Consider the following 25,862-nt stretch of genomic DNA (forward strand, 5'->3'; position numbering starts at 1 on the left):
GTGCGTCACATTACAGTCATTATACTGTCTGCTGAGTCCCTGAATGTTGGACGAACATTCCTGCAATAGCAGCATATGAGTAAAATGAGAAAAATCCACTGTGAAATAAACAGATTTTTAAATATTAAACGTTAAACATTCATCTGCAGTCACCACATTAACATCTTCACTTGTGGCTGGAATGATGTAACGGGCCAGAACATAATAAAACACACAATGTGATTTATTGTCTTGCCCAAACACCCAGACCCCTGGTAATCCAGGATATCTTGATTAGAAACACAAACACAACATCTTTCTGATGCAACTTTCACCTTTCTCCTACATCTGTGTGTCTGTTGGAATGATATAAGAACACAGATGTGAGCGCAATAGCCAATGGCAAGCAGGAGGGGGCTGGTCTGGACCACTTTCCACTCCATCCTGTCTTTTAAAACTCTGGGAAGTTCACGAAACTATCAGACTTGATTTTGAAGGACGGGGGGAAACCAATTCATTGGTCAAGCCACTCAAGAACCTGACAAAGTTTTTCGGTGCAAGCCTGTCATTTATTTTTTGGTTACCAACAGCTGCCCATCAGTGGCTGTGGCACTATGTGGGACTTCACTGTCGTGACGTTGCTGCTGTCTGCCGTCTTCGTTGTGTCTCTGGCACAAGGTAATGTAATTTAAATAATCTCATAATTGTGCTAATCAGAACATGTAAGGATGTTGTTCATTATGTAACCGTTTGGATGCAGCTGTCAGCACGTAAGACTTAGGAAAAACACTTGAGAGCTTGTTTGTTTGTGAGAGTTACATGGCTGGAGTGATGTTTGGTAAATCTCGCTGTTTGTGCTAACAGATCTGCTTCTGTCTGCCTCACTATGTTAACTGACACTTTGAAAGGAAGGTTTTTACTAATTATGTACATTGATTTTAAGTAGGCTAACTACCATCTAACTACCAACTGCAGTACAAGTGGTTGGACATGAAAACAGAAGTGGAAATTCGAAAATTCTATCAAAAAGCCTTATGTAAACTACTAAGTGTCTCACAAAGCAGCATTATTTCTAATTCATCCCAAAAGTCTAAGTATTGGAAAATAAAGTAGCCTATGACTCTATTGGAATTCATCATTTGACTGACTGTCATGAATACTGGTAAAATGCCCACCAACCCAGACTGAAGTTTGGAGCAGCACGGATTCATCCATCTCTATTCACTTCACTGTCACTCCATCACAACCTCTCGACGGAATTTATTACCTGTTTCCCAACACGCGTAGACAGCCGGCACGGAAAATAGCGCCTGACATTGCTGAGGTCGAAGTCAAGGCTTTTAAAACTCTTTAGGACTAAACTTCGGTTTTAAATAACCAGATGTCGCTCAGTCATCCGGTAATGAGCTGCAAGCCCGCACTCCCGTGCCAGTTTCATCCAGGGCACGGCGAAGCCATTTTCAACGCTCCAAAGTAAATATTGCCACTCTCTAATCTGCTCCATTTAAGCGATTCATTCTCCAGATGTTTCACTTCGCTCTGAAGTTCAGCTGCCCGGTACATCGATCTTTGTTGCTTTGATGTGAAAAAGAGGGTGGAAAGAGGGATCAAAGGTAATGTGTGAGAGGTTACACATCTCAATTTCGTTCTTTTCCGTGAGTGGCCGCTACCTGACCGCCAACTGAATGTTTAAAAACGAACAAACTCTGACTAAATTCTGACTGGACGCACTCATTTCGCGAAAGGATTGTTTATTTAAGCAATAAGGTACGCTTCGCGTCGTGCCTAACAACGCCCTTCAGCCGTGATTTATTCATGATACAGCACGGCCTCAAGTACCTTATTGCTTTTATAAAACGGTTACCACACAATAAAAATATTAAAATCAAAAATATATATTAATTTATATATATTAAGTTGTACGTTTTCATAAAGTAAAATCATTAACTGCCTTCCGCTGTAAAAAGTAGTCCCTAACTGCTGCAGCTGTGTTTACGTTGCTAAGGGTGGTTGCTAAGGGGGTTCAATGATACACAAAACCGTTGAGTGAAGCGGTCATAGCAGTGCCGTATCATGAATACGACACAGCTGCTGACCAATCAGAATTGAGGAATGGAACTAACCGTTTTATAAATGATGATAAATAATAATAAACGTACCTGTTTATTAATCATTAGTGTCCTATGTGGTTGTGCTGTCGCCGCCATTTCATATTTATAAAGTTTAGTAACCTTACTTTAGTAGTTGAGTTACCGTGATTTTACTCCGCTTAACACTCGGTAAACGCACTAAAGTCACAACATATAGGGTTCATTTTTTTAAAATTGAGATTTATACATAATCTGAAAGCTGAATAAATAGCTTTCCATTGATGTATGATTTGTTAGGATAGGGCAATATTTGTTCGAGATACAACTATGTGAAAATCTGGAATCCGAGGTTGCTCAAAATACTGAGAAAATCGCCTTTATAGTTTTCAAAATGAAGTTCTTAGCAGTGCATATTATAATCGAACATTAAGTTTTGATATATTTACGTAAGGAAATAGACTAAATATCTTCATGGAACATGATCTTTACTTGATATCCTAATGATTTTTGACGTAAAAGAAAAATCGACAATTTTGACCCATACAATGTATTTTGGCTATTGCTAGAAATATACCCATGCTACTTACGGCTGGTTTTGTGTTCCAGGGTCACGAATTCGCTTTCCATTTATGTATGGTTTGTCAGGATAGGGCAATATTTGGCCAAGATACAACTATTTGAATATCTGTAATCTGAGGGTGCAAAATCAAAATACTGAGAAAATCGCCTTTAAAGTTGTCCAAATGAAGTTCTTAGCAATGCATTTTACCAAACCAAAATTACGTTACTATATATTTGCGGTAGAAAATTTACAAAATACCTTCATGGAACATGATCTTTACTTAATATCCTAATGGTTTTTGGCATAAAAGACAAATCGATAATTTTGACCCATATAACATTTTGTTGGCTATTGCTACAAATATACCCGTGCAACTTAAGACTGGTTTTGTGGTCCAGGGACACAAGCTTTCCACTGATGTAGGCTATGGTTTGCTAGGATAGGACAATATTTGGCCAAGATACAACTATTTAAAAACTGGAATCTAAGGGTGCCAAAGAACCTAAATACTGAGAAAATCGCCTTTAAAGTTGTCCGAATTGTCCAAACCAAAATTACGTTTCGATACATTCACGGTAGAAAATGTACAAAATATCTTCATGGAGCACGATCTTTACATAACATCCCAATGATTTTTGGCATAAAAGAAAAATCTACAATTTTGACCCATATAACGTATTGTTGGCTAGTGCTACAAATAAATATTCAGAAGCAATTAAGAAGACATTAACGTAAGACTTGTTTTTGTCTTTAATACTAGTTTACTATGCTAGAAAAAACATATGCGTCATGGTTTTAAAAACAAGAGTAGTTTTATATGGTTTTAGGAATACTAATAAAACTAGTTTTAAAACGGACTAATTAAAGTCTTTTAAACCTCTAAACTACTCTTTTCGAGGACATTAGTGTTTTCCACATTAAAGCCGACGCTTAAGATCAGCTTTCTGGATGAGAGAGTTCAAAGACGAGGAAAACCAAACCAGATCATCTTAAACACACACCAATCTGGCTAGGGTTTCATTATTATGCAGCGACAATGAAGCAGTTCAGTTTAGAATAATGGAGCACAGATGCATCCATGGAACAGTCGTTGTCTCCTAATCTTCCTCTCAACCCAATCAGACAGAGCTCACCATCATCTTCCATTCGAGCACACCTCAGCCAGGACAAGTGCCAGATGCACGAAACTACTTCCACATGTTTGCCGACGCAGGATAAACACACAGACAAAACCACTTTGGAGCGCTCATTTGCATTCATTAAAACACGATGGGATGTGGAATGCAATTTCGAGACCACTGCCCGGGCACACTGCCTTCTTAAATGAAATGCCTCTGATTTCAAACAAATCCCTACTTGTTAGCTAACTCATATACTGCTATAAAGCCATCCCAGTGCTTTGCACTCGCCCTAATACATACGAGTATGTGGGTTAGCACTATAGCGCTTTGTCAAAGGGATTACATAACATGCCAAAAATGATTTACCTTTCCTTTTCGGATAAACATGGGAAAAAACCTTCAGAAAGGACAATGCCAGCTCAATTTTGGCATGTTCGACTATTTATTTAGACGGCAGAGACTGAAAAATGATTCCTGTATAAGCAGCATGTGCACTAACCAGCTTTGACGTAGCTCTTTTATTAAAACTCAACTCTCACATGTATTTTGATTAGCTTCTGGCTTGGGTAGCAATGCTCCAAATGCACATTAAAAAGGGGGAATGTCATATTAAAAGGCCACAGACTGTTTGCGTGAATGGATTAATTGTCTGAGTATGGCTATTGGACACTGCGCAGACTTTATGAGGTGACGCGAGAAGTCCTAAAAGGGTAATGATACTGCACTTTATGTTGTGGGGTAAAACCCCTGGCACTAAGATAAGTACAAATAATCACGGAATTGCTGTACCAAGTTTAAATTGCCCTTTTGTGTGCGAGCCATCTCCCAAAATAAACCTGGCACGAGCGGTTTGTTATGGGAGGGCAGGGTGTCAGTCTATGTTGGGAGGACACTGATATATAGACAGTACAGTTGTATATTTTTAGGTGTTGTTAACTTAAAGTTTCCACTTCCAAGTAAATATTTTTTTTTTACACACCTGATCCTAATAATGCCCTTGTTACTGGGTGCGGATATTACTAAGTTCCACTGAGGTCATGGACACGCAGTTCCTCTGTCTTGGAATAAAGCAGACTGAAGTATGTGATGTGGTTATTGCTAATTACATTGGTGGCCTTAGTAGGTGTTAGAAACGATTAGCGTTCAAGATTTTGGGAAACGTTGGGTTTAAGCCATAGGTTATGCAAGTAGATGAACGCAGATGTTTGGTACACAAGCTTAACCGCATGTGCTGTTGTGAACAATTCCCCACCCAACATGAAGCAGTTTCAGGCATTTACGAATGGGCCTAGTCTTGTTCTATGTTCAGTTTTCTCTTTCAGGTCAGCCCTGAGAATGATAACTATATTAGCGTCCACACCAACGGGCGATAACATTGATTGTATGCTTTTATGTTGTGTGCTGCCTTTAAATTCTGAAGCTTTTTAAAGTTGGGTGTAAACCAGTCAAAAGTCTTTGAACAGATTTTTAATGTTCTTTAAAGAAGTCTCTTCTGCTCACCAAGCCTGCATTTATTTGGTTTAAAGTACAGCAGAAAAAAGTACAATTTTCATATATTTTTACTATTTCAACATTTTATTTCAATATCAATTATTGTTATCAATATTTAAAACAGTTGAGTACATTTTTTTCAGGATTCTTTGATGAATAGAAAGATCCAAAGATCAGCATTTATCTGAAATAAAAATGTTTAATATTTTATACTATTTATTCTAAGTATAATTTATAGAAATTAATACTTTTATTTAGCAAGGATGCTTTGAACTTGATTTTATTTATAATGTTACAAAAGATTTCTATTTCAGATAAATGCTGTTCTTCTAAACTTTCGATTCATCAAAAAAACTGAAATTCTATTTAGCTGTTTTCAACCTAATAATAATAATAAATGTTTTTTGAGCAGCAAAATAGATTACAATGATTTCTGTAGGATTATATGACTGAAGCAATGATGCAAAAAAAATTCTGCATTTAAATCACAGGAAAAAATTACATTTCAAAATATATTCAAATAGAAAGCAGTTATTTTAAATAGTAAAACTATTTCAAAATTTTACTGTTTTTGCTGTACTTTGGATCAAATAAATGCAGTCATGGTTCTTTAAATAACATTTTAAATCTTACTGTTTAAAAACTTTTGACTGGTAGTGTATTCTGATTGGTTGTAAATGATTTTACGTTTCATCATCTAGAAAAAAACTGTTCTGAATGTGATTCCAGCTATATTGTTGTCTGCATTGTTATCGTTATAGGTGTAGTACGGACTTATCTATTCCCATTGAATTAGAACAAATTCTAAATTATAAAATAGTTCTAAATTCGTAAATCTGAAGTCGTGAATTCTTCTAGTCCTTAGTGTAAACAGACTTTTACTATCATGGCAGAGCATCAGTTTGAAGAGAATATAGCCACCTGCCTTTAAGTGCTTTCGGAAATTCAAGTGCTTTGTTGTCGGAAAGAATAAAACCCATTGGTCCATCCCATTGGTTGATAACCATATACACTTTCACCACGCTAGATAGTCAGCTTGCTGACGATTCTGGAATTACAGTGAAATACATACTTATTTCACTGTTTATAAAACATAGAATATGCTTCAAATTATTGTTAATACTGTGTATAGCCATAAATACGCACTACCTTAGCGACAAGACAAAGTGATTGAGTTGTGGTGGAAAAAACTAAAAACTAAAAAATTTTTGCGATAAGACAAGGTGATGTAGTTGTGGTGGAAAAAACACCACATAATAATAAAGAATAGCAGTGACAGCAGCAATCACTGTCCCCTCCACCCAACTCAGAAACTCGGGTATCAAAAAACTGCTCCCGCCATGTTGTAATTACCATGATTATGATATCCCGAACTCGTAAACAGCGTTTACATCCTCGTAGAATTTGTAATTACAACTTGTCAACTGGGAATATTCTGAGAGCTACAACTTGTACCACCTGACCACCAAAATAGTGCGATTTTCAGTCCAAGGACGTAAACAGCTTCACTTGTTGTCATTTCGAAATTACAGTAAAAACGACATAACGTCAATGCAGCAAAATTATCCCAGTAGTAAATACTTTTAAACTTTAGAGGCTGTTAACATCCAATTTTTGATTGGAAACGAACTTTATCACTCCATTAAGTTTGGAGGTTTGCCAGTAACACCAAAACGCAAGTAAATATCTACAATGGTGCTGCATGCCTTCCTTTAATTGCTCGTCTAATTTTCCATCTTAAAAAATCTAACAACAATTATTTAAAAAAAGTACAAAAAAAAAGAAAAGAAAAGAAAAAGACAAGTAAAAATGTGTGTCTGCATAGTAGTTCTATAGTCTTTCTGGCCTTATTCTTGACATAGTAGTAATGAATTCCAAGTAAAATGCAATGGTCTACACTAGTGTTGTCAAAAGTACCATTAGCATTTCCCGCGAGCACTTGAAAGCCACATTTATTAACAAATCTGCTATGATCCACTACACAATGTCCAATTGGAGGTGTTTAAAAATCAGCTCAACAGCGCTTAAAATACTAGTGGGAAATGCTGGTATCACATTCAAAATGCCAGTACCGACTGGTACCAATGTTGGTACTGTTGACAACATTAGTCTATACGCAATGTAACGATCTTCAGGTCTAAATCGCTATCTAAAGGCTTTATTTTGTTATTTATCTATAAGGGGAATCCTCATGACCAGAAAAAGCATAGTGACAAACAATAACCAAAAACTAAGTATGGTTTTTAGAAAAATTACACCATGCTTCTAAACTCAGCAGGCCACTCAAGATAAGTGTATAACTGAAATCTCGTGTGCTATAATCTATACTTTGGGAATGACACTCTTTCGGTGAACCTGCAAGGTAAATCAATGCAGTATAGGAGAGGGATATAATAACAGTAATGATGGCTTGGAGTAAGTCCTGCAGAGCTTCTACAGTTACTGACATGTCTGTCGCAGATAAGCGCTTCAGCGTGTGAGCGTTGAGTAAAGCCAGTAACAATTCACTGTCAAGACACTGTGCTGTTTCTACTTGAGGATGTTAGGCTTGGCTACATCTGTGGGACACGTCACCGTTGGAAAAAAATGGATGACACTGGTGAATGAATCCCTCGGTCTGTGATTTCCTTATCACAGCACACCATAAGCAACTTCTGGAAAGTGATTCAGGGATTTACCTTATGTGCACAGGACAGTTTGGACAAAGCACTGTCCCCTGTCTGGGATGTGGGAGTGCATCTTCTGGTAATGTCTCATCTAGAAAGCATGAGACACCATGTGTTTGTTCCCATTACTCTATCTTCTCCTCTGGGGCCCTGGCTAGTAAGTGTCTCCAGATTAGTTTGAGAATTGATGTAGGGGATCAGGACATTGTGCGCACTCCATATGTGTGCAGCGTCTCCTGATGTGACCAGACAGAACGGAAACAGATAGTGAAGAAATGGACCAAATGTGTCGTCCTCAGGCCAATCGTGAGATCAGATATCAGGTGCTAACTCAAAACCGCCGTGGATGCCAATGTATGCTGATTCGATAAAGTAGGCCACTTGGACTCCGGTGGCACCAATGCGCAAAAAAGTCAGTACTTAAATATTGAATGTCTTTCGCACTCATTCCATTTACCGCAAAGCTAAGCAGGATTTTCCGATCACATTTACAGACGTGTCTGCGACCCTAAGGAACGTGCAAGGAATAAGTTGTTCTGATCTATTACATCGCAAATTATATTGCACTGTAATAGATCAAACAAATTTTGTGTCCAACTTTTTAAGACCAAATTTAGTTAGTCCCCAAGGAGGTCAGTGTTTCTTCAAGATTTAGTTGCAGCCAACATTTCTTTGGTAGCACCTTTGTTGAGTGCGCTGTAATAAAGTTTGTGTTCCCACAGGACCCATCTGGGACAGCTCACATCTTCGGAGGTTAAACAAAACAGACAGGAACAGAAAGCTGGCTTACAACAGCCTCGTGGAGCCACAGACCACAGGTAGTTATGGATATTTTAACATGCTCTCTTTATGCAATCAACTAATTTGTGGTGTCCTTTTCGATCCAAACCGCATCGTGGATCTCTTTGTTGCTGAAAAATGTGATGTAATGATTTCTGGAGTCATCCGTCTTCATTAAATGTGAGCTCTAATGATGAAGGCATATAGCCACTGCAATGCTGAAACAATAAGACATTGACTCATTGACATGTTAATGAGTTTACACATGTTCCTAATTGGAACAAGAGAGTAGGTTGTCTCTTAGACAATTCAGGCAGCTCTCTTTGCCTTAAATAATGTCATTCAACTCATACCACCTGAGGGATTGCTCGACATTAAGCAGCGAGCACTTTTGTGGGACACGGATTGTATCCTCTTAATGTGATGCAGACAGCTAGACTAATCTTTTGGAGTAAACCCAGCAAAATGGGCAGAAATTTGACGTAATCTGGAAACTTTTGTTCTTCATCTTTGGGTCAAGAGCAAGAGCATACTGTTCTTGTAAAACATCTTACTCTGATCTTTGTTTTGTGTACCCCAGGCGTAACCGAGTGGACATCCTGGTTCAATATTGACCATCCGGGAGGAAACGGTGACTACGAGAGGCTAGAAGCCATTCGTTTCTACTACCGGGAAAGAGTCTGCTCAAGACCTGTAGCCATGGAGGCCCGTACCACAGACTGGGTTGCAGCTGCGGATACGGGGGAGGTGGTCCATTCCAGTCTGGAGAAGGGATTCTGGTGCATCAATAAGGAGCAGCCATTTGGTCGCAGCTGCTCCAACTACCATGTGCGATTCCAGTGTCCGCCAGGTACAATTAGTCAAGAGACAATCCATCAAAGTTTAGAAGTCTATTCCATATGGAGGCATATGCATTTTAACATATGAGCATGCTAAAGTCTTCTTTGTTTTGTTTCTTAAGTCCACTCGTACTGGACCGACTGGAGCGAATGGACGCCTTGCTCTGCCACAGCCTGTAATGATGTTGGCATCCAAGTCCGTCAGAGGAAATGCATGAGCACGCAACCTCTTCCACTGCTGCTTTCGCCCGTCTGCGTGGGACCTCACATCGAACGGAGAGAGTGTTCAACCCCACCATGTGAAGGTAAATAACCCAGCAAGCACACAACAACGTTGATATTTGGTTACATTTTGGTTGCGACGTCGGGTGGCCAAAATTCAATGTCAATTCAACGTCTAATGTCAGTGTTAATTTGATGTTCAATACCATCAGCTGACATCGATATTTTGTTGTTTTTAGATTTCACCAAAATCCAACGTCAAGCCAATGTCAAACTGACGTCAAATACTGACATCAACTCAACGTCTAATGTCAATGTTAATTTGATGTTCAATACCATCAGCTGACATCGACATTTTGTTGTTTTTAGATTTTTTAACCAAAATCCAACGTCAAGCCAATGTCAAACTGACGTCAAATACTGACATCAACTCGATTTTCATTCTTAACCAAAATGCAACGTCTGTCCAACATCATCCTGGCGTTATTTGAATTTGGAGACAATATTTACACTTTACCTTACTGATATAATATGCATTGCTTACCCTTCATTGCCAGGTTTCACTAGCGGCTCTCCCAAAAAACATTCAAATCAACCAAAGATGGTTTTTGGTTGGTTTAACTTGGATTATCTCCAAATCTGTCTATGATAGCGTTAAGATGGTTTAGCTAGTTGACCGGCTGGCCCACAAAATGCTTAAATGCATTTAAATAGTACTGTCAGATATTTATTAAAGACGTCCAGTGAAGAATTAGCACTGAAAAGGCGTGTACACGGTTATTTTTGCATCTGACCTTTTTGAATATGCATTTGTATGTCCTTTTAGACGTAAAAAAAATATGTGAGGAGAATATTAAAATGAATCACGCAACGCGATTTACTAAGATTTGCACTTGTGAATTTACTGATATTTGCGTCATTATTTAACGCCCAAAAAAAGCATGTCTTAAAGGGGCTATATGTAACTTTTTCCCCAAAATAAACGTAACAATAGCCTTTTTATTTGACCATTTATGACTCAAACATCTCCTTATGAGCATACTGACATCTTGTCAGCTCACAGTGGGTGCACCTATAAGCCTGTATCCTATTTTTCCTATTTTCTGTCGGGTCGGATTTTTCGCGTGCTGTCTGTGGATGTGACGTCAAGCGCGTTCATGGTAAAAGTTTCAGATCACTCTGCCACCACCGCTAGTCAGCAATTAGCCTATTTTTGCAAACAAACTTAGTTTCTCAAACAATATATGTATTTGACTGTTCTTACCACTGTAAACATAATGTTGACTTCTTTGCAGCGGATGACTTGTGAAGTTTGCACGTACGAGTGCGCGCTGCGAGAGCGAGCAGAAAGGAAGAGCAGTTCCGTTTTTTGGCCACAGGTGTCAGTTTAAATTTCTGAAAATTACATATAGCCCCTTTAAAGCAGGCGGTAATTTGCACTGCTCTTGGTAGATTGGACTAGTCATAATGAAAATGATCTAGCTGCATCTGTGTTGTTTAATGTGTGCATTGTTAGTAAATCCAACCCAGAATTCTCCCCTCCCATCGACGCTTTTATGGAATTGCGCTCTAGCGCCAATGTGCTCTGTTTAGTAGAACTGGCCCATAGGATGGTAAACACATTTTTTTTTTCAGCTGCAAAATGAGGTGTCACAAGCTCATTGTGTGCCCTTCATATCAGATACGTCCAAATATTTGTTTTTGTCACATTTCGGAATGACCCAAATCATTTTGACACTCAGAATTGAGGCCTATTTTCCACTCATGATTCTCAAGAGCGATCACATCCTGCTGACATTTACATGACACATGTGGTGCCCAATTAGCTGGCTGAACCCAAACATGTTTCTGTGTGTACAGAGCTTTGTTGTCTTTGATCATAAAATCAATGGAATCACATTGGCAAAGGATGTCAGAATGCAGTTTGATATTTCCGTACACACACATATATGGGCCATTCTACAGAACTGGTGTGAACTGCTGTCCCACAACCAAAAAAAAAAACAAAAAAACATTTAAAACATTTAAATATTCAAATCTTAGATGTTGAATAAGATCCTTTCATTATCTATTGAAACCCACAATATTATTTAAAATATCAGTAAGCTTCATATAAAAATATATATTTATTTTAAATTGTCTTTGTAAATGATGAAACTTTATATAATAAAACTGTGTCCCGCATTTTCATGTCGCTGCCGAAACAGTGTATGTTTTAGTTCATTGGCAGAGATGGATTTTAACTACACCCTACTGTGTAAGTGTTACCCAATAAAATTTTACTACCGAAACAGTCACTACCTAAACATTTGGTGAAGTTTTGGTAGTGATGTCTTTGTTTTTTGCATATTACCCAATAAAATTGTCACTACCGAAACAGTCACGACCAAAACATTTGGTGGAGTTTCGGTAGTGACATCTTTGATTTTTTTTGCGTGTTACCCAATAAAATTGTCACTACCAAAACAGTCACTACCTAAACATTTGGTGAAGTTTCGGTAGTGACATCTTTGGTTTCTTTTAGGGTGTTAAGCCATAAAATTGTCACTACCATAACAGTCACTATCAAAACATTTGGTGAAGTTTCAGTAATGACATCTTTGTTTTTGTTTTTTTGGTGTTATCCCATAAAGTTGTCATTACTGAAACAGTCACTACCTAAACATTTAGTAAAGTTTCGGTAGTGATGTCTTTGTTTTTTGCATATTACCCAATAAAATTGTCACTACCGAAACAGTCACTACCTAAACATTTGGTGAAGTTCGGTAGTGACATCTTTTTTAGTTTTTTTGGGGTGTTTTCCCATAAAGTGATCACTACAGAAACAGTCATGACTGAAACATTTGGTAAAGTTTCGGTAATGGCATATTTGTTTTTTTGTTTGTTTTTTGGGTGTTATCACATAAAATTGTCACTACTGAAATGGTCACTACCTAAACATTTGGTGAAGTTATTCGTAAAGTTTGGTAGTGATGTCTTTGTTTTTTGCATATTACCCAATAAAATTGTCACTACCGAAACAGTCACGACCGAAACATTTGGTGAAGTTTTGGTAGTGACGTCTTTGTTTTTTTGGGGGGTGTTTTCCCATACAATTGTCACTACTGAAACAGTCACTACCTAAACATTTGGTGAAGTTGTTGGTGAAGTTCGGTAGTGATGTCTTTGTTTTTTGCATATTACCCAATAAAATTGTCATCTTTGGTTTCTTTTCGGGTGTTATCCCAAAGAAATTGTCACTATGAAACAGTCACGATTAAAACATTTGGTAAAGTTTCGGTAGTGACATCTTTTGGAGTTTTTTGTCTGTTATCCCATAAAATTGTCACTACTGAAACAGTCACGGCTGAAACATTTGGTGTTAACCTTTCAATAAAATAGAAAAAATATATATTTACAAAGAAGATGTAAGCAAAATCTTAATAAATCAACATAACCCTTCTTATTAAATTATATATTATTGTGTTTTGGTAGTAACAAATGTGGGGAGAGGACAAATATTCCATGTTCTGGAAATCCAATATGAGAATTAACTGCACAATTACTAGATATGTGTACATCAGATATTATTCAATTTGCATACATAAAAAATTTGTTGGAAAAGACATTTTTTCAAGATGTTTCCAAATCTGACTTTGGACCAGTTCTATAAAATGGCTCATAAGCATATATTTAAAAAGTAAAGTACCACAATCAAAGAGAATTGTTTTTTTCTGAAAATGTATCACAATGATTGTTAATTAACCACTATTTCCTCCCAAATCTCGCCTATACAGCTGTGTGGAGCAAATGGGGTTCATGGAGTGCTTGCTCGGTTACCTGTGGGAAGGGTCGCAGAACAAGACGTAGGACATGTCACAGATCTTCTACTAAGATTCAATGTACAGGACGACCAGTGGAGGTCCACAAGTGTGGAAATCCATGTCCAGGTATTGTGTATTCCAAAACACACAATCTCTAAAAAACTGTAGATTTTTTGCTACAATGAACTCAAAACACCTGTTTTGTTTTTACAGTGGCATGCAAACGTGTCTGTCCCGGGGGACGTCCCAGTAAAGACTGCAACTACTGTATCTGTGATGGACAAATACTACACGGGGAGGTCTTTAGTGTTACAGGTGTCCCAGTGCCAAACGCCGAAGTGGCTCTGGCTAGCCAAGCCAAGGTCATCCGCGCCCACACAGATGCCAAGGGTCAGTTCAAGATTGATGGACTGTGCACCAGCCCACAAACCCGAGTGGTTATTAGAAAGGATAAATTTGCACCTGTTACGCTTCCTGTTTCCAACAATAGCACTGATGAACTCTGGGTACGGGCCATCTTACGATCCTCAGGTAAGGAAACGAAGATGAAATTGGATATGAATGATCCCACATTGATCATTTTATGCACTGTTGCATTGTTTCTCCGTTTTACGTCTAATAGAAAAGCCTTACATTGAGAAGCATCCAGAAGACAAAGTGCGTTATGAGGGACAACGTGCAACCCTTTGCTGTAGAGCAACGGGATCACCAAAACCTGACAAATATTACTGGTAAGAAGCAATTAGGTTTCTACATTGGTGTTCTGGCAGATGACGTTAATCTTTTAGTTACAAAAAATGAATTTGTTCGATCCAAAGGTACCACAATGGAACCTTACTGAATCGCACGATATACAAGTACGACGAAGATTTGATATTGCGGGACCTGAAACCAGAGCAGACAGGGCAGTATCATTGCAAAGCAACTAGTCTGACAGGCAGCATCAAGTCTACTTCAGCCGTCCTCACCGTTTTCGGTAAGTGCAAAACCATTTTACTGGTCAACAGGGATCATTATAGGATTCTTACAAAATGTCCCTAAAGAAGAAAAATAACCCCATTAAATATTGAGGTTTCAGCTGAAATTTAAAAGTCTATAATGTCTAGTGACATGTGCGGTACAGTATTTTATTATGTTTAAGTTGGTAGAAATTACCACTCTCTAAACAAGGAATGACTGGCAAGAAGTCGTGGTGGGCAGACTAAAATCCTTAAATCCCGCTCTCCATATTAAAGTGAAATCCAAGCTTGTCAATAAATCCTGCTTTTTCATCCTCAGACAAGTATGTATTTCCACATTTGCGCACACAACTACACATTGTGAAAATTCCCATGATGCTTGTTATCCAAGATATAGATTGTCAGAAATAGTCTGCCGAAGCGTGTGTTAAAGCAATCAGCCCTAGACTTTGTCTGAGGAATCTCTTTGCTTCTTAATCATTTTGGCATACGAAATGTGCTTTGCTGAATCAAACACTAGCACCTGTCACAGCAGGGTTCTTAATGGAGGATGATTAATGTGTTTTGTAGTCACTCTTGCATTTAAACAACAGCTACAGGAGAAAAGTTTTCCATAAATTAAATTTCATCAACCTCAAATACGATTACATGGTTGCTCTTTCCAATAAGTGTCATTTTAAAGGAAACACAGCGCTATTATGAATAAATGAGCAGCATTTACAGTAGAGTGGTAATGTGTCAATAATGACTGCAGTCATTAATATGGTGACACAATGAGATCATAAGTTTTAATCAAGACCAATACTTTGGCAAGCCATCAGATTTCCTTTTCAGGCTTCCAAGTTTAGTGACCCAATTTTATTTGCCAGGGTTCGTACAGATACTGTAAAATGAAATTCCAGGACTTTCAAGGACTTTTCACGAAATATTTTTTGATTTTCAATGGCTTCAATCAGAGATCTCTTTAAGATCTAAAGAAAAAGATTCACAAATCCTCTCTGAAGTTCTGATTTCAATTAAATGATTCACAATTCATGCTCTGAAGTCCCGATCTGAATAAGGATTCATGAACCATCATTTCAGATCAGTTCTCGAAGCGTGGAACGAAAGTCATTGGACTTTGATTGGAACTTTGCGTATTGCAAATCTTTAATTCGCAAAATGATTCACAAACCTGCTCTGATCTAAATCAAATGATTTGTGATTCCCAATATGAAACAAATGATTTGTGATAAGGAATTCAATTGAAGTGCTTTGAAATAGTAAATTATTTTGCGATACTACGGTTTAACTGATTCTAATTTTTGAAAAGCTCCATTTCACCCATCAAAGTCATTACAAGCAATGTCAAGATTTTAAAATGAATGGCTATGAATTTTAATAGTGAATTGCTTGAAACAAATGATCAAAATCATGAGTTTGAATCAATCATAGCGGTTCCAGCATAAGTGACTTAATTGGTTTGGGTCATCTATTCCTCTTTTTACGCCCTAGCCCTGTTTACACAACACTGTCAGTACTACCATTTTAAGAATATTTAAATATACTGAAAACCAAGAACATTGTTTTTGCATTCTTTGAAAATGTAGCACACTGATCTCACGTTTTGTTTTCACAGCTAAAGGAACACCAGCATGCAACTCAACACCTGAAACTCACCTCATCAAATTGCCACTAGACTGCAAGCAGCCTGGAACAGACTCCAAGTTCTACAACACAGGTCGCTGCCCACACAACAAATGCCCTGGGTCGCTGGACTTCGACATGCGCTGCAGAGATGGATCTAGCTTCTGCTGTGGAGTCAAACAAATGGACGCTAAAGAGATTAACTGTGGCCGTTACACCCTGCCTATCAAGGTTGTGAGTGAGTGTGGCTGCCAGACTTGTGTGGAGCCCAAAGTTCTTGTACGTGGCAGGGTGGTGTCAGCAGACAATTTTGAACCCCTGCGCTTTGGACACATTTACCTAGGGAAGGAACGGATAGGTACCACAGGATATCAGGGTGGGTTCACAATCCAGGTGTCTCCAGAAACACAACGTCTTGTGGTAAACTTTGTGGACCCCTCAGAGAAGTTCATTGACACAATCAAGGTTTTTATCTTTGACAAGAGAGGAGGTTCAGTCTATCATGACGTAAAAGTGATGAGGAAGCAGGAACCTATTGATATCAACGCTGCAGAAAGCAATACCATTTACCTAGGTGAAATCAAAGATGAGGACCCCATCGGTCAACTGGTCATACCTCCAAACTCCTTCCATAAAAACACAGGGGAGGTGTACGAAGGGACCGTCAAGGCTAGTGTCACGTTCCTGGACCCACGCAACATTACCATGGCTGCTGCCGCTCCTGGTGATCTCAACTTTGTAGACAATGAAGGCGACATGTTACCTCTCAGGACATATGGCATGTTTTCAGTAGATTTCCGAGATGGGGAAAACCAGGAGGTTCTAGGAGCAGGCGAAGTCCAGGTTCTCCTTGATACGGAGCATGTAAAAATGCAGGAACACATCCCTGCTATGAAACTCTGGTCCCTCAATCCCGATACAGGCATTTGGGAAGAGGAGAGTAACTTTCAACCCAAGAAAACCACCATTGCTGGCAGCGGGAGGAACAAGCGAGAGGAGCGCACCTTCCTTATAGGAAATATGGAAATTAGGGAGCGTAGGTTGTTCAATCTCGATGTGCCTGAGAACCGCCGCTGCTATGTCAAAGTGCGGGCGTACATGAGCGACAAGTTCTTGCCCACCGAGCAACTAGAAGGAGTGGTAATAAACTTAATAAACCTGGAGCCCAAACCTGGCTACTCGTCAAATCCGAGAGCTTGGGGACGATTTGATAGTGTGATAACAGGACCAAACGGTGCTTGTCTTCCAGCTTTCTGTGATGCTCAGAGGCCTGACGCATACACGGCTTACGTCACGGCTATAATGGGAGGAGAGGAACTGGAAGCAGCACCCTCAACGCCAAAAATGAACCCAAACATTATTGGTGTCACTCAGCCGTACTTAGGGAAGTTAGATTACCAGCGCTCTGATCATGAGGATCTAGCACTTAAGAAAACGGCTTTCCGAATCAACCTTGCCAAACCAAACCCGAACAATTTTGATGAAACGAACGGACCAATCTATCCTTATCAGAGTTTAATTGGATGTGAAAATGCACCGGTTGATGCCAACCACTTTCGTTTCTTCCGTGTCGAAAAAGATAAATATGAGTACAACGTGGTACCCTTTGAGGAGAGTGACCTCACATCTTGGACTGGAGACTATCTTTCCTGGTGGCCAAATCCACAAGAGTTCAGGGCTTGCTACATCAAGGTTAAGATTCATGGAGCTACAGAAATCATGGTAAGGTCAAGAAACTTCGGCGGCACTCATCCTCAGACAAGAGGTCAGTTGTATGGCATTAGAGACATTCGTAGTACCCGCGACTTGCACCATCCGAACACCTCTGCTGCTTGTCTTGAGTTCAAGTGCAGCGGGATGCTCTTTGATCAAGGTATGGTAGACAGGTCACTCATTTCTATCATCCCACAAGGTAACTGCCGTCGAGTAGGCATCAACGGTCTCCTCCAAGAGTATTTGATAAAGCATCCTCCTGTTTCTCAGAACAACGAGTCTCATGCATTCAATATGCTAGCTCCTGTTGATCCACTTGGGCACAATTATGGAATATACACCGTCACAGACCAGAACCCACGTGTTGCCAAAGAGATTGCCATTGGCCGCTGCTTTGATGGAACTTCAGATGGTTTTTCCAGGGAGATGAAGTCAGATTCTGGAGTGGCACTGACGTTCAGCTGCCCTAAAAGAAATGTGAATCGGGAGAGCTTATTCCAACGCTTGCAAACAAATCCTGGCCTAACACTAACACAGATGGCACGGGAGATGAGGGAGTCCCAAGGATTGCAAGTCAGAAGAGGGTCAACCCAAATGGTGGCTTACCCCTTTGGCCAACAGGGCAGGAGCCAGAACCGCAGAGCCACTAACACTAACACTAACAGAAGGAGACCTGCTACAAGGACAGAACCAAGACAGTAGATCTTTCTTTAGGTGAGTTCTCAAAGTGCACGTTTTACAAAAACAATTTCAAGATGTTGATAAAAATCAAGTGTATGTTTTCCATCCTCATGCAGGTCTTTTGGGTTGAAGCGAGTGAGGAAAAAAGACTCTATGGAAATCCTAAACTTGGCCAGCCGGGTGATATTGGATGCTGTGTCCTAACGGAGCAAAATCCTCACCTGATTTATCCGAACACATTTAAACTCTTTCTACTTGTGTATGGAAAACTGTCCTCTCATACTTCCTCAAAGTTTACTTCATTGTTTAAGACATTTATTTTTAATGATTAGGCCAAACACTCTACAAGGATCATACAGACTGACGTCATTTATTTATTCTAAATGTCAAAACTTGCTTATGTGGAGCGTCCTACTTTTATATTAATTTTCACTAATTGATCAGTGTCTTCCAATGATGATAGGCTAAATAGGTAAAGTCTGTATGGGTTGAGGTCAAGTGTGACAGCTGCTAATCCTATTTATCAACAACATATTCTACTCTATGGGACGCAATGAACAAGACCCGAGGCAGCAAAGATGCTCGTTCCGCCTCGCTTCCTTTTCCACGTCGCCATTCCAGTTGTGATTTGGCCAACTATTGGTCTGACCAAAGCATGACTGACCCCAGCCAAGAATAGCAGCCCTTAACGGAGGTAGACGCCAAGGTAGACTAAACAAACCTGTGGTGAGACAAAGGATATTATAATGGCCCTAAACTAAAACACAAATTACTGTTTAATTTTTTTTTAATACACTCTTCATCCTTTTGACTTTTGACATATGGCTGGCCTAATTAAAAGCTTTCTTTTGATATGAAATCCAACTAATACAGTACATCTCAGTGTATGATGTCTAGATCGTAGGGTAAACTGATTGTATTTTGTTTCTTATTTCTGTTTGTCTCCTAAAGTGCAATATTGTGATCCAATAATGACTTGAGAGTCCTGACAAAAAACGCCCTATGTTATGAGCCAATCAACCATAGGTCTGTTGGAAATGTTGGACTATTCCCTTAGTAATTGCATATCAAATTACATAGCACCTGTTTTTGAATGAATTTGATCTTGCTAATCCTATTCAACAACATCCTCTCATATAGCAAACTGACAATGCAACATAAATGCAGTTGCAGTATTTTAACTCCACCCTAAAGTAACAAAAATCCAATTGTGGGATTTCAACAATTAATGGACCATAAAAAAAAAAAAACATGTGGACCTGCATGAGCTGGACAACCGAGGTACATTTTGTCGGTGGCATTGCACATAGGATTTCATTATGGTAATTCTGATTTGATTTGTCTAATCCCTGACGCTTTGACTATCCTGTATTGGTTCAAAGCAGAAAGTTAATTGAGTTGAGGGATTACCGTGCACGCTTTAATAGATAAAGGTGCAAAAGTTTATTTTGTCTTAACAGGACATTTTTTACAATTGTGGTCAACTGGAATCATAAGGAAACAAGATATGAAACTCTAAGCCACATTTTAAAGTGTAAAACACATTGCTGTATGCCAAGTACACACTTAAAATGATTGAAAAACTTTTTTTCTATCCCAGACAGTGGCGTTGAGTCGTACATTTGTAACTTGAATAACTTTAAAACATTTGTAATTTTGTAATATATCCAGTTAAAGTAACCTTTGGTCTTTTAGCATATCTATACTGTACATTTCTATTTTAGAGGCAAGGAGGAGATATTGGATGAATATGGTGCTAAAAAATGGTTGGCCTCCAGTTAGCTCTTAAAAGTGTTTGTCCTGGCTTTAACTGTCTGGCTGGTCTCAGGGAGACTACAACTTCTCCAGAAATATCCTCTGGCAAAACGTACATTGTTAACTCTAAAACTACACTACACTCCGAAGTGAGAGTTGAATAGTTCCCTCTGTGCTCTTGGAAATCTCTTTTCATGCTTGCTTCCCAAACATTTTACACGTAACGAATCCTGAACGTCTATGCAAATCATATTGTAACTTATACTGCATGAAGTTTGCCATCTTGCGATCTCAAAAGCCAGTTTTATGTGTAAATTGTGGATTACAATTTTACCAGAATGTAAATAAAGATCTCTTGTAAACATGTTCTGTTGATGTTGTTTTTATTGCATTGAGCTTAAATTAAAAAGATGTTCACAAAAAGATAAACAGAAATCATAAGCAGGCACGAAACACTTTATCACAATTTTTTTTTACAATTATTAATAATAAACGCAATAACCCACCATTATAATCAATATTTGGCATTTTTTTAAACATTTGTCATTACAAAACTATTGTTGTCAAATCCAGTGTTTGAGCATTGCATATATCTTTATTTGCATTAACTTATTTTAAAAAGGTAGGATAATCTCAAAAATACCGATGATGATTAAATGGGAAGATTGTTCAAAATAAGAATATATGCGACCCTGGACGACAAAACCAATCGTAGGTAGCAAGGGTATGTTTATAGCAATAGCCAACACTACACTGTATGGGTCAAAATTGTCGATTTTTCTGTCGATAGTTCATGTTACATGAAGATATTAAGTACATTTCCTACTGTTAATATATCATAACTTAATTTCTGATTAGTAATATGCATTGCTAAAAACTTCATTTAGACAACCTTAAAGGCGATTTTCTTAAAATTTAGAATTTTTTCCACGTCAGATTGCAGATTTTCAAATAGCTCTATCTCAGCCAAATATTGTCCTACCTATCAAACCATACATCAATGAAAAGCTTATTTATTCAGCTTTCAGATGATGTATACAATTCAATTTCAAAAAATGTACCCTTATGATTGGTCTTGTTGTCCAGATTCACATATGTTTTGTTATCTTGCTGTTTCTTTTTTTAAAAAGACATCATGGAAACTTAAGATTGAGTGAGTCAACCAAGTAATTAAAGGAATTCTCAATAGTCACTTAATTTTTTTCCCTGTGGTGAAAGTCATTCCTACTTGACACTCAAGGAAGGTATAATTATGGAAAGTTACAACTGCAAACATTTATTACAGCCCTAGAGAGAAACCCATTAACATCTCTGGCGTGCTAACGATTGTGAATCAAAAACTATGACTAATCAAACCGCTGAAATATATAGCTGAGGAAATGAACTGTCTGTGACCCTGTTTTCCCTGAGTTCAATTAATCTTGCATATAAATTTTTGCCAACTTACATTTTAAGATATTCATAGCAATTCAAATAAATCATAATACAAATAATCTAAATGTCATAAAACACCGTTCATTTTAGTGTCAAATGAAGTAACAACATTAAAGAACAATTTATCCTTGATTCGTAGTGTATATAAACAAATTGTCACAAATGTTAACAACTGCTCCGTTGGGAACAGGAAAGTTTATTCAACTAAAATTCTGCATCTTTTTCAAATATTACAGAATCCAAGCAGATGTTTTAGTTTGAGGGAACTAAACATTGCCGTAACCAAGAAGTTCAGTTCTTCTTGACCTGGCTGAAAGGTTGTAATGAGAGCTCGCTTGTGTGCTTGACATATACATTGCCGTCCTCCGATTTCACTTCATAAACTTGTTGCTAAAAAAAGAAAAGGAAAAAAATTTACATTACGAAGAGAATTAAGCACGCTTGCAATAAACCCGACTCTCTACTTCTGCTTGGACAGCTGTAAAAGCCTACAGCTAAGGAAGGAACTTTGATATACGAGCATGGTGGATGTTAACCGGTGGAGGGAATAGTGTCTAATTACTGAACATTTCAAGGTGTCGAGCCCCCCAGGATGGCTGTCGTAATTATGGATTGTTTTACAGACTCTCTACCTTTTACCGATTGGCCCGAGCTCGCCATCACATCCAACCACCCTATTATTTATATTCCCAGCAAGAGAGAACACATTTCATCTGTTTATTAAAAAAGCAGATGTTTGGCTAAATTGAAACGTGCCGAAATGAGGGCAGTTTAATTCCTAGGAACGAGACTTTCCAAATGTCTGTCTGTTTGGCAGCACCTACTTCTGTACGATTCTGTTGATGTGCAATCCATTACCGTGTGAGATAATGTTTGGTGCCATACCCAGTTAAAGTGACGGCACAACAAATGTGGTTTTAATACGAAAATACAAGTGTTTTTCAGGGACGCTGAATCATCGACTTAATCGCTGGATAACTTAACTTGTTCATCTGGTTGCCTACTGCCCCTTTACTGCTGAGTAATGAAATTTGGTGTATACATTGATCTTTTAAGAGGAACATATTAAACGTCTTAGTAAATAAAGAGAATGCTGTATGATTTTGAAACCCATCTTTTCACACTGAGGACAACTTAGGGACTCATATGCAACTATTACAGAAGGTTCAAACACTCATTGATGCTCCAAAAGGAAACACGATGCATTAATGAAGAACAGAATGAAGACATGTACATTTTGCCGAAATATATTTATTTCATTTACTACTGCCCTTTAGAAGCTACAGAAGATACTTACATGTTTCCCAGAAGACAAAATAAGGTACATTTACTCTGATCTTCAAATTCAAAAAGTTAGTGCATTGTGTTTCCTTCTGAAGCATCAGTGAGTGTTTGAACCTTCTGTAATAGTTGCATATGAGTCCCTCAGTTGCCCTCAGCATGAAAAGATGGATCTTAAAATCATACAGTCATTGTTGGAAAGGGTTCACACACACACAAATGCAGAAAAACCAGAAGGATTTTTCTAAAGAACAGTGGGCAGTTTCACTGTTTATGACAAACAAGGGAGTCATGAACAACTATCACTAAACAAAAAAACACAGCTGTGGGTCATTCAGACGTCAACACAGTATTATGAATCAATGAACAGGGTCATTTTTATAAATTAAACTATTATTTTCTCTTGTGGACTATATGTAAATGTCCTTTATGTGAAATATCTTATTCAGGTCAGTACTAAATAAAAAAAACATGCATTTTGTATGATCCCTCTCACTTTGGTAAAATATTTAACATTTTGCAGATTCTGCGAGGTGTATGTAAACTTTTGACCTCAACTGTATATTAGAAATTCATTTAAAATGATAACAGTTACTTTTATTGAAAGCAAGATAAATCTTCTATCAAAACATAATCATCTGATGTGATTTTAAGGAATCTTCCTGATTCAATACCAAGTAAGCTTACTCAACTGAATTTTTTTGTACGAGGTTGGTAACCACAGAAAATAATTTTGATTCATCCCTTAGTTTTAAAAAACGATGTGAAAAGTGTCAGCACATGGCAGGTTTAAAGGCCAAAATGTGACGCTCATATTTTTGTTAAAGCACTTAGATTCATTCTTCCTTTAAAAAGACGGAAAATGTTTCATTAATACAGTGGGACTGCTGTTCCTTTGGGATGATATATTATCTGTGGGTGTTGAACAGAAGTGTGTTGACTTAAACAATTAGATATTTGAACACCATTTCTGTCTTATTTTTTTCCTTTGTTGGATATAAATGTAGTTTGCTAACCAGAAGAAGACAAGATTATGTGCTTTTGATTAAAGAGAACAATTTTACAAATTACCTACTTAAGTCCATGTTAGCATAACATATTTTCCTTCGTTCATCTTTGGAACACAAATGAAGATATTTTTCATGAAATCCGAGAGCTTTCTGACTCTCTGAAGACTGCAACGCAACTACCACGTTCAATGCCAAGAAATGTAACAAGGACATTGTTTAAATAATTCATGCGACTATTTTATGAAGCTACGAGAATACTTTTTGGACTATTTTAACGATGTCCTTACTACCTTTCTGGGTCTTGAACTTGTCACCTGCATTGCTGTCTATGCAGGGTCAGAAAGCTCTTGGATTTCATCAAAAATATCTTCATTTGTGTTCCGAAGATGAAGGAAGGTCTAACAGGTTTGGAACGACATAAGGGTGAGTAATTAATGACAGAATTAAAACAAATTTGTGTGAACTAAGCCTTTAAGTACTTTATTGTCTAAAAAACACAGTTTGTATCTAAATGTTTACTGCCTACCTGTCCAAATTTACTTCCATTGTAAGTGTCCTCTTGCAACAGTTATTTTAGCTAAATCGGGTCTCTAAGTGGTCAAATGTTGTCGTTACACTTAACTAAACCTGAAACATTCATTTAATGTTTTAAAATGTCAAACAAAAGGGTCTCACCTCTAAACCTGTACTTGATTTCCCCGTTTTGAGACTGAAGTCATAGTCATGCCAAGGACAGAAAACCTTAAGAACGCCATCGGCCTCCTCGATGTCTCCATCACACAGCGGACCTCCTGAAAGTCAAAGCATTACACTGACTGCATTTGGCACTTAAACCTATTATTTGTCTGAGAGAATGTTTAAAATAGTACAAAATGTACTTTTTACCACATCAAAACAAAGGCAACAGTTATATCACGACCCTACTGTATTAACTACTACAAAACTGTGGTAACATCTTATTTGCCGCCACTGCTATCAACACAGGATACTTATAATCATTATCATCCTTGTCATTTAACAAAACTGAGAGAAAAACCCTCTAATAACGTTTGCAGGTGACCACATATTAAAATAAGGTAGTGACATTGACATTATTCTCCTTTAGGCGGCAACTACGGTTACCATGGAGACTTTAATGAAAGGGCGCGTAGAGAATGAGGTAAAACATCTCACAACAGGCAATACGAAGCACATCTGCCATTTCTATCATTGTTTCTAGCTAGCTGCTAGCTAAAGTAGCTTTGCACCCCGTTCTAACGCTTTAAGAAGCGATATAAAGCGAACACCATGTGAAATCATTCACTGTCATACCAGAATGAGCGCAGCGAGCGTCCATCGCGAAGAATTCACCGTTCACATGAAACAGGCAAACATCCGCGTCGCGTCCATCAGACGAATAGATAAGTCTGCATTTTTTCTTGGCCAGCTCCGATACAGGGCCTATTAGCCTCCAAGAAACAATCTCATCTTCTGGGGAAGTCATAGAGGTGGGTTAAACCGGGGCATTAACGTGTTGTTTTTCTTGTTTTTATCTAAAAGCGATCAACTTCGCCTCATTGACAATCGCTGCTCTCACTGGGTTGTCGCTTCCTGGAGGTTGTACTGCACTTTGTCGCCGAAGGGGGGTCTCCAAAGACCCGACTGGAAAAACGACCACCATATCATAATTTGTAGACATTTCTGTGGAAATATTAATCAGTTTTGAAACGTTTAAACATGTTTCAAAAGTTTAAACTAAGCAATATAAGTAGGAAAAGAATGAGATCAGGCAAACTGATGATAACAAAAAATAAGGTGCTTATGGTTCTGGTAGTACTTAAAATATCGATGATAGGAAAGGAAATTAAAAA

General features: G+C 38.2%; 2 protein-coding genes across 3 annotated transcripts in view; one reads left to right on the top strand and one right to left on the bottom strand.

The window, feature by feature from the left end:
* Positions 1-25,621, bottom strand: part of LOC141339313 (Rieske domain-containing protein) — a 41,652-nt gene extending 16,031 nt beyond the window's left edge. Inside the window, exons 1-3 of one of the 2 annotated variants that reach the window (XM_073844934.1) lie at positions 25,324-25,621; positions 24,688-24,803; positions 20,673-22,111 (exon numbers count right to left, since the gene is read on the bottom strand). In XM_073844934.1, coding sequence (XP_073701035.1) covers positions 22,013-22,111; positions 24,688-24,803; positions 25,324-25,495 — 387 coding nt within the window. In that variant the 5' untranslated portion in view covers positions 25,496-25,621 and the 3' untranslated portion in view covers positions 20,673-22,012. Of the gene's footprint in view, positions 1-20,672; positions 22,112-24,687; positions 24,804-25,323 lie in introns of those variants that run through there. The other variant, XM_073844933.1, reaches the window with a different exon arrangement.
* On the top strand, positions 485-20,651 carry cilp2 (cartilage intermediate layer protein 2). Its single transcript, XM_073844931.1, has 10 exons — positions 485-657; positions 8,632-8,727; positions 9,270-9,539; positions 9,651-9,833; positions 13,527-13,679; positions 13,767-14,084; positions 14,176-14,284; positions 14,372-14,529; positions 16,131-18,565; positions 18,649-20,651. The coding sequence occupies exons 1-9, from the start codon at positions 594-596 to the stop codon at positions 18,551-18,553; spliced, it is 3,774 nt and encodes a 1,257-aa protein (XP_073701032.1). The 5' UTR covers positions 485-593; the 3' UTR covers positions 18,554-18,565; positions 18,649-20,651.
* Positions 25,622-25,862: the final 241 nt, after the last annotated feature.

The sequence above is a fragment of the Garra rufa genome, chromosome 7 (genome assembly GCF_049309525.1).
Source record: "Garra rufa chromosome 7, GarRuf1.0, whole genome shotgun sequence".
NCBI classification, from domain to species: domain Eukaryota; kingdom Metazoa; phylum Chordata; class Actinopteri; order Cypriniformes; family Cyprinidae; genus Garra; species Garra rufa.